This window comes from Otolemur garnettii, unplaced genomic scaffold (assembly GCF_000181295.1).
Source record: "Otolemur garnettii isolate 467f Iridium unplaced genomic scaffold, OtoGar3 scaffold00097, whole genome shotgun sequence".
Classification (NCBI taxonomy): Eukaryota; Metazoa; Chordata; class Mammalia; order Primates; family Galagidae; genus Otolemur; species Otolemur garnettii.
In genome coordinates, this window is record NW_003852492.1 from 369,760 (window position 1) to 384,213 (window position 14,454).

At 46.2% G+C, this 14,454-nt stretch overlaps 2 protein-coding genes across 3 annotated transcripts in view; one reads left to right on the forward strand and one right to left on the reverse strand.

Annotated features, from left to right (window-relative positions):
- Positions 1-3,149: 3,149 nt before the first annotated feature.
- RPUSD4 (RNA pseudouridylate synthase domain containing 4) lies at positions 3,150-12,114 on the reverse strand. The gene is made up of 7 exons (XM_003795886.3): positions 11,923-12,114; positions 11,464-11,629; positions 8,682-8,883; positions 5,319-5,412; positions 5,100-5,244; positions 4,120-4,217; positions 3,150-3,570 (listed from the first exon to the last, which is right to left on the reverse strand). Exons 1-7 carry the CDS (start codon positions 12,112-12,114, stop codon positions 3,331-3,333), a joined length of 1,137 nt encoding a protein of 378 aa, XP_003795934.1. The 3' UTR covers positions 3,150-3,330.
- Positions 12,115-12,198: 84 nt separating this feature from the next.
- Positions 12,199-14,454, forward strand: part of FAM118B (family with sequence similarity 118 member B) — a 37,046-nt gene continuing 34,790 nt past the window's right edge. Inside the window, exon 1 of one of the 2 annotated variants that reach the window (XM_023516788.1) lies at positions 12,199-12,302. The gene's annotated coding sequence lies outside the window, so the exon portion shown is untranslated. The remainder of the gene's footprint in view (positions 12,303-14,454) is intronic. The other variant, XM_003795889.3, reaches the window with a different exon arrangement.

The window sequence follows — 14,454 nt, forward strand, 5'->3', positions numbered from 1 at the left end:
GCCTATAGCCCCAGCTGCTCGGGAGGCTGAGGCAAGAGGATCACTTGAGCCCAAGAGTTGTAGGTTGCTGTGAGCTGTGATGCCATAGCACTCTACCGAGGGCAACAAAGTGAGACTCCGTCTCAAAAAACAAAACAAAACTACACTGCAAAAGGCCGGGCAGAGTGGCACATGCCTATAATCCTAGCACTTTGGGAAGCCAAGGTGGGTGGATTGCCTGAGCTCAGGAGCTCAAGACCAGCCTGAGCGACCGCAAGACCCTGTCTAAAAACTAGCCGGGTGTTGTGGTGGGCACCTATAGTCCCAGCTTGTACTTGAGAAGCTGAGGCAAGAGCATCGTTTGAGCCTGAGAGGCAAGAGGATCGCTTGAGCCTGAGAGTTTCAAATTGTTGTGAGCTTGACACCATGGCACTCTAGCCAGGGAGACAAAGTGAGACTCTGTCTTTTAAAAAAAAAACAAAATTGCTAACTAGTAGCCTGCAAACCAAATTCAACCTGCAAATATTATCTGCTTGGCTGCCTATCTTTTTAAAATTTGACTTAGTTCTCCACTCACAAAAACTGATTCAAGATAGATAAAAGACCTAAATCTAAGGCACGAAACAATTAAAATCCTCAAAGAAAGTGTGGGTAATACCAGAGTTTCAGGTTCTTGGTTTCAGGGATTCCAAGAATGAATCAATGGACCACAGGATCAGTGGTTAAGTCAGGATTTATTCAAAGAAACAAAAATTACAACAACTACAAAAAACCAAACCTCCTGGCAGAGAGAACCCAGGAAGGGAACAAGCTCTCCTGCTCCCTCTTCCTCTCTCTGCTCAGGGGTTTAATGTTGACTTTTAGGGGTGGGTCCTCCTCAGTTACAGCAAGCAGTCAGGGTGAACTCTCAGGCCTGGGAAACTTACATGAAATTGACCAGTCAGAAGTGCAGGTGGAGCAGACAGCAAGAAGCCAGTGTCTCCCTAGCAGGTGTGTGGCCCTTCCAGCAAGCTGGTTCCTGTGTCCGCAGCAGCATCAACACCTCCAGAGCTAAGATAGCAGATCATGGTTCCACCTTGTCCTGCATCATGGGGAAAGCACTGGAAGCTATTGGCCTGGGGAAGGACTTTATGAGGAAGACTTCCATGCAATTGCAATAACAAAAATAAACAAATGCAACTTAATGAAACAGAAAAGCTTCTGTACAACTAAGGCAACAACAACCAAAGCAAATAGACAACCTACACACTGGGAAAGGATATTTGCATATTCTGAATTGGTATCTACAAAGAACTCAAATTAATAATCATAAAAACAGGGTGGTGCCTGTAGTTCAGTGAGTAGGGGATCAGCCCCACAAACCGAGGGTGGCGGGTTCAAAATCGGCCCCAGCCAAACTGCAACAAAAAATAGCCGGGCGTTGTGGCAGTGCCTGTGGTCCCAGCTACTCGGGAGGGTCAGGCAAGAGAATCGCCTAAGCCCAGGAGTTGGAGGTTGTTGTGAGCTGTGACACCACAGCACTCTACCGAGGGTGACAAAATCAGACTCTGTGTCTGAAAAAAACATCATAAAAACAGCCAACAAGCCCTTATACCACTGAGCAAGACAGATGAATAGAACCTTCTGGCTTGGCGCCTGTAATACAGTAGTTATGGCATCGGCCACATACACCAAGGCTGGTGGGTGTGAACCTGGCCAAGGCCAACTAAAGAACAATGTTTAGGGCGGCATAGTGAGACTGTCTCAAAAAAATAAGATAGATAAATGGCTAACAAATGGCTAACATATGAAAAATGCTCATCATCCCTAACTATTAGAGAAATGCAAATCAAAACCACCCTGAGATACCATCTAACCCCAGTGAGAATGGCCCACAATACAAAGTCTCAAAACTGCAGATGCTGGCCTGGATGTGGAGAGAAAGCAACACTTTTACACTGCTGGTGGGACTCTAAGCCACTGCTGGTGGTAAAACAACATTTTTGGAAGGCAATATGGAGAACCCTAGACCTTCCACTGGGAGCAATGGGAGCTAGAATTCCCATTTGATGCTGTAATCCCCTTGCTGAGCATCTACCTAGAAGAAAAAAATCCTTTTACCACAGGGACATTTGCACTAGACTGTTTATTGCAGCTCAATTTACAATCACCAGAATGTGGAAACAGCCTAAATGCCTACCAAGCAGCTATGTATACCATGGAATACTATTCAGCCAATAGAAAAAAATGGAGCCTTTACATCTTTTATATTAACCTGGATGGATGTGGAACACATTATTCTTAGTAAAGCACCACAAGAATAGAGAAATGAAAATCCTATGTATTCAATTCTGATATGAGGACAATTAATGCCCTAGTAAATGGTCGGGGGTGGGGAATGGGGACAGCAGAGAAAAGGAAGGAGCAGGTGGGGAGACAAGGGGTATGGTTCACCTTTTGGGAGTGGGACACAATTATAAGAGGGTCCTTATCTAACAAAAGCAATCAATGTAACCTTGTTCTGTGCACCCTCAATGAATCCCCAACAACAACAAAAAAAATTGATTTAGTTGGCAATACACTGAAAGACTTCATATAACTATCTAGGTTTCCTGATTGTCTGGAAAAACAATGAGAAAATCCATTCCCACATGCCAACAACCAACTGGAGCTCAGGACTGCTGGGTGGTGTGAGCTCCTGGCTGTTTGCTCCCCCCCCCACTGCCTTATGTGCCTCCAGCTTCCCCATTCATGGTGTCTGTCTGCCGCTCATGTATGCTTTCCTCACCTATCAAATGCCCCACCTTGGCTCGGCGCCTGTAGCACAGTGGTTATGGTGCCAGGCAAATACACTAAGGCTGGCGGGTTCAATCTTCAAACTCTTTGGGCTTAAGAGTTGCCTAAATGCCTACCAAGCAGCTATGTATACCATGGAATACTATTCTTGCCTCAGCCTCCCAAGTAGCTGGGACTACAGGCACCCACCACAACACCCAGCTAGTTGTTGGTTGTAGTTGTCATTGTTGTTTGGCAGGCCTGGGCTGGGTTCGAACCTGCCAGCTCCAGTGTATATGGCTGGTGCCCTACCAGCTGAGCTACAGGCGCGGAGCCAGTTCTCCTTTTTCACTCATTGATCCAACCCGCCTGGTCCTGGGCTCTCTTCTCTTATGGCAAGAAGACTTCCAGCAGACTTTCCATCAGTAAATAGACTTTATTCTCCATGATGAGCCCTGAAGCAGCTATGTTGCTCCAGCTTATCCTACCTGCTCTTTTGGAGTCTGCTCCCCTGAGAAGTAGGCAGAGCTCAGTAAACAAAGCAAAAAGTTCAGGGGCCAGAGTGCACTCCCCGACATCAGAGAACTCCCAGGGTCTTCACTGTGCTCCTGGATGCTTGGCTTCACTGTCCCCATTTTCACCCTCATTTGGTATCTCTAAACCCAGACGGCGCAGGGAGTGTGCAAAGAAGCGAGGAAGTCTGCACACCAAGTTGAGTTCCTCCTTCTGGGGCCCCAGAGCAGGCAGGACCAGCTGCCGGGCATGTAGATGAAGGGGGATGTGGCGAGCCTTTGACTGCTGTAGCCCCAGCTTCTTCAGGGTACTGATGGACAGTTTCTACACAAAGAAAAGATAAACCGTTGATAGCAAGGCCAACGTGCATGTCTGGTCAGAAGACTTCCATGTCACGGGAAGCAACACCAGCCTCCCTGGAAGATACTACAATGCACAGCCTATTCAGGGGCATGCCTAGGAAGGGTTCGGAACCTAGGTCAGAGAAAACCAGCCACACCAAAAAGTTCTTATTGGCCAGTCCTGTGGCCTACCAAGAGGACAACTACTGTATAACATCAAAGGTGAGAAGGAACCCGCATATGCTTTAGCAGTAGCAGGAAAAGCTGTCTTTGAAACACTCCTCCCCCTTCCCCAATGCCAGGCAACAAAATCAGAGGCTAAATAAATAAAAGAGGAAGGTTTTCCTAAATGATGCTGTAGCTCCCTGACAATAACTAACTGCTAAATTCTCTAAAAGCTAGATAACCAGGATGACTCTGTGTCTGAAGATAATCAGTATATCTTTACTATGACTGACTTCCGGGTTCTAGTGAAAGGAAAGCCCAGGTTCTCTCCCTGATTCTGTTACACATGAGGTCAAATCAGCATTACCTGCGGGGCCAACTTATTCCAGTCTGAGTACTTGTGATCACCAAGGATTGGACAGTCCAATCCAAAAGACAAATGAACTCGCAACTGATGCTTTATTCCTTACAAAAGAGAAAGAAAACTCATGAGGAGCTACAGAAATAATACTAGTACTGGAATCTGCTTCAATTTATAATAAATCAGAGCCCAGTAAACTAGCCAAGTACCATCACAATAAGGCACAAAGAAGAAAAAAACAAATGTAAGCTATGTAACACAGCTAGCTTAGGAAATAAACATTGTAAATATTGTAAGAACTTACCCCCCATCACAGCTCCCTCTTTCCTCCATGGAAAATCATTATCATGAACTTGGTTTATCTTCCTTACCCTAACTTCTTTTACAATTTTACATAAATACTACTGCTTTGAAAGTTATTTTAATTATCACAATTAAATTATAGTAAAATATACATAAAATTTCCCATTTCAACCTTTTTTAAGCATAAAATTCAGTGGCATTAAGCACACTTACAGTGTTTTGCACCATCACTGCCATCCATTTCTAGAATTTTCTCATCTTCCCAAACTGAAACTCTGCACCAATTAAACAGCAACTCCCACTCCTCCCCACTCCCTTACATTCCCCCAAACTTTTGGTAAACACCATTCTCCTGCCCAAAATCTATCAATGAATGTTTGCAGTGTCTTCACCTCTGGGCTACTGTGAACAACACTGCTATGATACTGTGTGCTGATATCTGTCTGAGACCCTGCTTTCAATTCTTGTGGGAATATACCCAGCAGTGAAATCCTGGATCTTATGGTAATTCTATGTTTAATTTTTTGAGGCACCACCATGCACATTTTTAAATAAACTCCCAATTATCCCAATAGGAGCCTCTGGCCTCAGCTCACCCAGTTACTAACTGCTTAGAACCAAGGCAGGGCCCAGCACGAGGCCCTGGACAAAGTCTGGAGGTATGGGGCTTGGCAGTCCCTCACCAGTGATGGGCTGGAGCTCTAGGAGGGCGGAGGAGACTGTGCTGCTTAGCACCTGGTACTGAGTCACAGCCACGTGTGCATGCCGGTTGCTCCGTACTTTTACCATTTTCCCGTTGTCCATGCGGTAGCTTGGGGCCAGTGTCATCTGAAGCCAAAGAAATCAAAACATGATTTCCTAGAAAGGGCAAAGACCCGCACATGGGGAGGCAGCTCACCTACCTTATGGTGTTGCTGCTGGCCTTGCACCTCCTTCTCTATGATGGGGATGTCCACAACTCCTGTAGAGGGCACGGGGACACGCACAGTGATGGCCCTGGGGGGACAAACAGATCACTGCTTTAGCCACATAAGCAAGGGAAGAACATCTTGGATTTGTCCACTTAGAAAATTTCACACAGGATCTTCTGCACCTCCGTGGCCATTTCTTATGATCAGAGGGTCCCATGTGATTCTAGCCCTCACTTAGGCTGAGAGCCAGATACTTTTTAAAGCATCTTTTTTTATTGTTGAAATCATATGTGTTAATTGCATATTTGGGGGGAAGAGGGGAAAACATTACATTAATAACAGTCTTTCATTCTAGCCTTTTAAAATGGGTATGTGCAGTTAATACAAAAGTAGGATAATATGGTTTTGATTCTTGTTTTTCTTTTTTACATAATATAAGATAGGAGGTTCTGAGTGATCTAAATGATCTAAATGATCAATCAAATGAATACATGAATTAATGAACCTACTAAAAAATTTACAGGATTGTTCCTGTTCAATTTGCTAGGTGGGTAAAACAGGGAGGAACGGGCCCAAAGAAGTCACAAGAGCCAAAACTACAACCCAGTAACTCATTGTGAATCTCTTTGGGGGGCTGTCCCTCTCATCACCCCATAGACAGGTAGAACACTGTATTTAATCTGTCCTTCAATTTATGGTTTTCAGGATAGTCATGGAGGAGTCCTCTGGGTGCCTACTAGTCTACCTCAGAACCACAGAGGGGTCAAAAGCCCACTCAGACACTATTTCACATCCAGCACACCCAGCTGCTATCTGATACATTCTATCATATTTAAACTGAGTTGTTACTAGATTACCCACTCTAGTGATAAAACACTGCCATTCACAAAGAAATACTGGGTGGTGAGGCAATGATTTAAGTAGGTATTAGTTCCACAAAGCTGAACAAGACAAAAATCCCTACTCTCAAGGAACTCAAAGTCTAGTAAGAAGATTCAAACAAATCATAACAATAAAATAAGCCTGCTAGCACAGTAAGTCAGCGAATGCTAACAGTTGCCCACCATGTTCTACTTACAATTTCAACTTCTTACGCCCATAGTAGAGACCCTCATTAGCTGGGTCCCACCTCTCACGCCTTATCTCCTACCATCCCTACTCCAAACTGGACTGCAAGCCCGCTCCTTTGGGCATGTCACCCTCACGATTTAGAACACATTTTCCCATCTCCCCAACCAAATTCTATTCATTTGCCAAGACCCAATTAGTTGATTTTAACTCTACCAGAAAGCCTGACACCAAGAATAGTTATCAACTTTGAACCTTTACAGATAATTTTCACACATGTATGACAGGTATTTTATAGTCTTACATTTTGATTACTTACATATATGTTTTTGAGGACTTAGCTACTATCCGAAATTCCTCTATTATCTGTAATCTCTTATTACAGATGTTCTTAAATTTGCACATCAAATTTTAACATGTAGCTACTAATCCCCACAACTGCTGGACTTTTAGAAATGAGAACCTTTGTGGGTGGGTTTCAAGCATATAGTTTTGTTTTATTTGAGACTGAGTTTCACTCTGTCCCCTGGGTAGAGTGCTTTGGCATCATCACAGCTCACAGCAACCTCAAACTCTTGGGCTCAGGAGATCCTCTTGCTTCAGCCTCCAGAGTTGCTGGGACTGCAGCTGCCCACCACAATGCCTGGCTACTTTTTTTCTATTTTTAGCAGAGATGGGTCTAAATCTTGCTCAGGCTGGTCTCAAACTCCAGAGCTCAGGCAATCCACCCATCTCAGCCTTCCAGAGTGCTGGAATTATAGGTGAGAGCTATAGGGGCCGAAGCATAAAGATTTTTAAAGAGCTCTTAGATCTTAAAGTATCTGCAAAATCTCTATCAAAAGGACTAACATCCAAAATATAAAATGAATACTTACAAGTCAAATAGAAAATAATAAACAACCCAATAGATAAATAGATAAAAGAAATAAAATCTATTTCTAGAAAGAGAAACTCTACTAGCCAATAAGCACATAAAAAGAAAGCCAATATCACTAATGTACAAGTAAATAGAAGATAGCAATACAATTTATTTCACCCATCAGAGTGGCAAACCTTTAAAAATGCTGTGGTTGGCACAAATGGAGGTGGGAAGTCACCACTGCTGATTGCAGTACAAACTGATAGAGCCTTTGTGGAGAGCAATGTGGGCATTGTTAAAATTTTAAATATGCATACCCTACAACGTAGTAATTCCATTTCTAGGAATTTATCCAAAAGATATATTCATATATTCTTTGCAGTAGGCTCTGAAAAATGAAAAATTACCTAAAAGTCCATACAGTGGAATACCATAGAACACTTAAAAAGGATCTCACTTTAAATGTACACCACAAAATGATCTCCAAGACAAATGCTCCAAGTGAAAACAGTAGGGTATAAAACAGTATGGACTTATGCTGCCTTATGATAGTATGCTTATACATGCCCAGTACAAATCTGGAAGTTTACACTGGTAACAGTGAATACCTCTGAGAAGGAAACTGCAAAGATGGGGAGCAGAGGGTTTCTTTTTTGCTCACATAAAAAAATGTACTAAGAGGCCGGGTGTAGTGGCTTACACCTGTAATCCCAGCACTCTGGGACTGCATGAGCTCAGGAATTCAAAACCAGCCTGAGCAACAGTGAGGCCCCATCTCTTAAAAAAAAATAAAAAAAATAGCCAGGCACCTATAGTCCCAGTTACTTGGGAAGCTGAGGGAAGAGAACTGCTTGAGGCCAAGAGTTGGAGGCTGCTCTGAGCTATGACGCCATGGCACTCTCCCAAGGGTGACAGAGTAAAACTGTCTCAAAAAAAAAAAAAAAAAAAGTACTAACATGGAAAGATCTCCAAGACATAGAATTAAAAGGGGAGTGAAAGTATAATGTAACGTGTACAATATGGTACATTTGCAGGTGTGGATAGATATACACACATGCTATATATACTAGATGTGTATGTAAACAGACCAGAAGATTAAAAACCAAATTGATTATAGTGGCTGCTATAGCAGAGTGGGTGAATGCTCCAGGGGTTGTGCTTTATCTTTCTTGTTTGACTATTTAAGCACAGGAATAAAATCATGTATGAATTGTGTAATTAATTTTTGATCATTTGATCTATAGCCAGAATTAAGAACCATCATTCTATCAGACTCTTAACATTCTAAACACTAAAGCTATTCCATATACTTTTCATATCCTCACTGTCCTCATACAGTGCTTTCTATTCATAGGTCTATGCTGGAAAAACTGATGAAGGGCTGCCTCCACTTATACCACCTCTACTGGCATCACTGGGCCTCATACCAGTACTTCTTTGCCACCTGACGGGTTCTGAACAACTCTTGAACTTGATGTGCTACTTCCTTCTCCCAAGCCAACACCATCACGCCTGTTGTTTCCTTATCCAGCCGGTGGCACAGATGCAAGGGCTCTGCCTTGTGGCCGTGAAGCATCTTTGCCAGGATAGGCAATACATCACTGATGCAGAGCTGGACTCCAGGACCACCTAAGAAGGGAAAAGCCAGAGGTTTAAGTGGCCAGGAAAAGACCTCACCGAGGAACTCCTCTTGGGAGAAAATCCCTTATTTGGATAAACTGCCAGTGTTTCTAGAGTCTTACTACTGAAGTGAGAACATGGGACTAGCAACACTGGTATGCCTAGACAGCTTATTAGAAACGAATCTCAGGCCCCCAATCCAGCCACTAAATCAGAATCTGCATTTTAACAAGTTGCCCAAGTGCCTGCTCTCTCTGCAAAACTCTTTCACTATGCATATTTTCCATTAATCTCCTGACTCACTCATGCAGGGAGAATGGGGACTGAAGACCCCCTTCTTGGCAAGGGAAAGCACCTCCAGAAAAAGGAAAATTAAAAAGTAAGCTGAGTGGGCTCGGTGCCTATAGCTCAGCCGGCTAGGGCGCCAGCCCCGTACACCTAGGGTGGCAGGTTCAAATCCCCAGCCTGGACCTGCCAAAACAATGACGGCTGCAACCAAAAGATGGCCGGGTGTTGTGGAGGGCGCCTGTGGTCCCAGCTACTTGGGAGGCGGAGGCAGGAGACTCGCTTGAGCCCAGGAGTTGGAGGTTGCTGTGAGCTGTAATGCCACGGCACCCTACCTAGGGGGACAGCTTGAGGCTCTGTCTCAAAAAAAAAAAAAAAAAGTAAGCTGAGTGGGTAGTGCCTGTGGCTCAAAGGAGTAGGGCGCCAGCCCCATATGCCAGAGGTGGTGGGTTCAGCCCCAGCCCTAGCCAAAAACTGCAAAAAAAAACGTAAGCTGAGCAAGTCAGCTAGTTTAAGAGAGCCAATGCTAGCAAACTTCCTGCCTTTTCTGAAATTCTAGCTTACTGGAGATACAGCTTACAAACACCCTGCTGGGTCTGTGAGCACTCTGAGGAAAAAATGGTCATAGAAGAGGCAATGGTAAAGACCTAGAAAGATAGATTAACTGGGTTATTTCCTGCCCAGTAGACAGGCAAAGCATATACCCATTGTGGAGATTTGCATTTGCCTGGGGCAGAGATCAAGAGAGGAGCTACAGCAATTAGATATAGGCAGAAGAGCTTATATCCCTTATTGCAGAGGAAGATCCACTGTGGTGGTGATGGGAGGAAAACTCCTCCCTCCCACCGATTCCTCTAAGCAGATTAAAGCTGGTGGCGTTTTACTCCACAGGGAACTGGCAGAGTTTAACATCTCCCTAGAAATCTGTGTGTGTGTGAGGTCAAGTCGGAGGCTCTCCCAAAACAAGATTTCTCAAGGCTACCTTTAAGGTTAATAATAACAATAGGAGCTGATATGCTCAATCAGCTGGTGTCTCTGTTCCCTCCATCATCTTAGCCTATGGGCAAATAGACTTCAATAAAAGCAGAGTAGAGCAAACACTAGGTGTCACTGTCACTGCTGGAATCCCACAAACAGGCAACTGACACCTGCAAACCCACTTTTAATTCTACTGTCTCATGTCTCTTTCTTTACCATCCTTTCTAACTCTGTATTTTTTCAGTAGGTAGCCACCAATTTCCACAGGTCTTAGTGGACCCTGCTCCCAGGGCAGGACCCTGACAACTCAGCTGTCCCTGTTAACTAGAGTCAACATTTTTTGAAAAGTGTCCACTGGCTCGGCGCCTATAGCTCAACCGGCTAAGGCGCTAGCCATGTACACCTAAGGTGGCGGGTTCGAATCCCCAGCCCGGACCCGCCAAACAACAATGACGGCTGCAACCAAAAAATAGCCGGGCGTTGTGACGGGCGCCTGTGGTCCCAGCTACTTGGGAGGCGGAGGCAGGAGACTCGCTTGAGCCCAGGAGTTGGAGGTTGCTGTGAGCGTGATGCCATGGCACTCTACCCAGGGGGAAAGCTTGAGGCTCTGTCTCAAAAAAAAAAAAAGAAAAGTGTCCACTAAGTTCCAGGCACTCTGGGGTTTTACATTAGGTATACTTCAAAACACACAGAGACACCCACCTTTTTTGTTCTTATGTGTTTTTCCTCACTTTTTTTTTTGAGACAGTCTCACTCTGTTGCCCAGGCTAGAGTGTTGTGGCATCAGCCTAACTCATACTAATCTCATACGGAGTTCAAGGGATCCTACTGCCTCAGCCTTGCAAGTATCTGGGACTACCAGAGCCCACCACAATGACAGGCTAATTTTTCTATTTTTAGTAGAAACAGGGTCTTGCTCTTGCTCAGGCTGGGCTCCACCTCCTGAGCTCAAGTGATCCTCCTGCTTTGTCCTCCCAAAGTACTAGGATTACAGGTGTGAGCCACAGCACCCAGCTAATTCTCAGTTTTGATTTAAAAAAAAAACTTGAAGACTAAAACCACACAGCTTTGTGTTTCTCTATAGCAATCCTTGCGTAGGTGCGCACACAGTGACTTCATGAATCACTGTTGATGGGCAGATGTTTGGAAGGTAGGTGGTGTCTCATTTATCTGCATCCTCAGCAGTGCATCACGTAAGATAATAATCCACAAAGGTTCAATCAATTTGAGCGCAAGGCTTCAGTGCCCCACAGGTAATTTGTCAGTTTCCCTTAGTTACAGCAGAAAGCAGCAGCAGGGTCCTCTCCTTTCCCACGTGGCCCTTACCATGCACAGGAAGACCATAGGGCTTATTGATGACTACGAGGTCCTTGTCCTGATAAAGAATCCCTCGGCTTAAAGCCTTAGCAAGGACATTGGGGTGGACTCGCTGCAGCTGCTGTGTGAAGCGCACTAATTCTCGCACCCTCCGCTGAATAGGGTTTGTGGGCACCTAGGGAGGAGAAAGAACAGTGAGGAAAGCCTTCAGTAAGGTCTGTGCGACGATTTGAGTAGAAAGTGACTGTATCTTTGCATCAGACTCGTGCACGCAGTGGTTAGGGCTGACCCCAGCAGGAGATGTACCCTACAGGGAGACACCGTACCCCTACTAACATCTCTCCTCCACGTTCCACCCAAAGACGTTTTCTTACTCGCTGCCAGTCGGCGGACTCGCCTACCTCTTCCCCCACCTGAGAAATCAGTGAGCGCACGGCCTCTTGGGAGTTGTGGTTCCTCTGGACTCACCGGCTCCCTTTCCGTGTTTTGTTGCCGTTTTGGGGCTCGGAGCCTCTCTGCTAATCGCTGTGCATTCAGAGAATTAGAAGCAGCGGCAGCGGAACAAAATGGCCTTGAAACGAGAGTGAAAAGACTCTCCAAAGTCTGGCCAGCAGCCCTGATCCGTCCGAAGCCAGGAGAACCGCGGACGGGAACCGCCATCTTTCCAAAAAGGGCGGAGCCAGCCAAGACCACGTGGAGTACAGCGGCGAGTAAGGGCGGGATGGGGTGGGCTCCCTGGGTCACGTGGAGCAGGCGGAGCCTGGGCGAGTCACGTGGGCGGAGCGTGCTCAGTGCGGCTGCGCCGGCCGGTAGCTGCAGCTGAAGCGGCGGCGTTTGGAAGCGACACGGTGAGTGTGCAGGGAAGCCGGGCTGGGAGATGCCAGTGGCTCGGAGCTTCACCGGTTTCCGCATCCACAGAGTTCCCGTCCTGGGAGAGCCCTGCCTCGGAAAACGCTTCTCCCTTTGGGCACGACCCTACTCAGAGGCCCCTCCCCGCGTCCGCGCCCCTTGGAGGCGCTGCCCCTCAAACGCCCGCCGGGAGCCCGCCGGCGCCGCCTCGGCCGGGCAACCGCGTCCTCGGCGCGGCGCGTGCTGGGAGGGCGCCTCGCGTTTCCCTGCCTCGCCGTGCCCGGATGTTGGTGGCCGCGGTCCCTGCCCCTGCCTTCCGACATCGCCTCTTTGTCTCTCAGGATGGGGAACCCGTCCTCTTCTGGGATGGCGGCCCCGCCGCTGGCCGCCCTGGGCTTCCCTTGTGGGGAGCGTCGTGGGATTTTTTTCTGTCTTCTAGAACTCATTTCTTGGGGGTCTCCCCACCACCACCACCTTCACGGGCCCACCCAAGGAAAGACAAAGCACGGGCCACCCTGTCTTTCCTTGTCTGCTGTCGTGGTTTCCTCTCCAACGTTTGCGCCGCCCAGAAGCTCCTCTCCCTGTTAAACGGTGCGACGTGGGGACCCCTGAGCCTTGGTTTGGGACGGTTCTGTTGAAAACACCTCGGAATACACCCGCCGTTTGTTAAAGCTTATGCCGAGTTCCGAAAGAATGTCCCGAAAACGAACGTGCTGGCGATAGAGGGAACAATTTTTTAACACTGGTTAGAATGAAGGCTGCCCGAGGAGTTGGTGGGAAGTTCAGTCAGGCCTCGGGGAGGAATTGGCAGAGGTAGCCATATTGAGCAGGAAACAGCTGAACAAGTGGAGCTGGCCTCTGGAGAACCGTGAAGTTGAAGAGTGAACTAGATGTGACAAGTACTAGGTCGTCTTTTATTTATTTATTTTTTTTGAGACAGAGCCTCACGCTGTCCCCCTGGGTAGAGTGATGTGGCATCACAGCTCACAGCAACCTCCATCTCCTAAGCTCAAGTGAGTCTCCTGCCTCCGCCTCCCAAGTAGCTGGGACCACAGGCGCCCGCCACAACGCCCGGCTATTTTTTGGTTGCAGCCGTCATTGTTTGGTGGGCTCGGGCTGGATTCGAACCTGCCACTTTAGGTATATGTGGCTGGCGTCTTAGCCACTTGAGCCACAGGCACCGAGCCAGTAGGTCGTCTTTAGGTGCTTCTTGAGTAGACCAGAGACTCCTTGAAAGTGGAATTCTAGAAATGAATATAGCAATTGAATGCGGAACACGTTAGAAAGGCTGCCAAATGTGGAAACCAACTGGATACTGCAGTCTTGGCGGTCAGTGACGAGGGCACACCCCATTCCGTGGTCTTTTCCCCCCTACCCTGTACTGTCCTTTGAGTTTGGAATGATTATAGTTATGCAGGCTAAGATATACCATTGGCAGCTGCTGTTGATTTGTGGTATTTTGGAGGAGTCAGCTTTTTTTTTTTTTTTTTAATCCATACAACTGGCACATGTTAAACTCACAAGTTATCTCTTAGATGGCTGAAGCACATCATTAAATTGTCTTAATTTCTTTTTAACCTGAAGAATGAAGGTGCAAATACATTTATAAAGTGGGAAGAGGCTTGTGTGCATTTCTGTTAATGAGGCAGAGAGGCCAGATGGAAATGCAAAGAATTCAAAAGAAGATTGGGAAACAATATCTGTTTGTCCTTCTGGTTTTTTCGCCCACAAATTCAAGGGAATAGATCTACAAAAGTTGAAAAAATTTGCCCTAAAAGAATTATTGTCTTTTATACTCCAGGTGTAGGTTCTAATTTTACTAAACAGATGCACATCATATATAAGTACATGAAGCCACTTTTCCAAGGACCCTGAGATTTAGATATGAGGGCTTAAACTCACACCATTATTAATTACAAATGCGTTTGGGTACAGGACTTCTATGGTTTTGTGTGGGGTCTGGGAGATCCTTTTTTTTTAATTTATTTTTTGTGACAGAGTCTCAGTCTGTCACCCCAGATAGAGTGCTATGGTGTCACAGCTCGTAGCAACCTCAAACTCTTGGGCTTAAGCGATTCTCTTGCCTCAGCCTCTCAAGTAGCTGGGACTACAGGTGCCTGCCACAAGGCCTGGATATTTTTGTTGTTGCTG

Bases quoted from the DNA above. Each gene is read 5' to 3' on its own strand.
- RPUSD4 (XM_003795886.3), bottom strand. From the start codon at position 12,114: ATGGCGGTTCCCGTCCGCGGTTCTCCTGGCTTCGGACGGATCAGGGCT. The intron at 5,413-8,681 runs GTATGAGGCCCA...TTGTCCCCCCAG, and splicing joins CAGGTGGCAAAGAAGTACTG to GGCCATCACTGTGCGTGTCC. The intron at 3,571-4,119 runs GTAATGCTGATT...TTCTTTGTGTAG, and splicing joins GGAATAAGTTGGCCCCGCAG to AAACTGTCCATCAGTACCCT.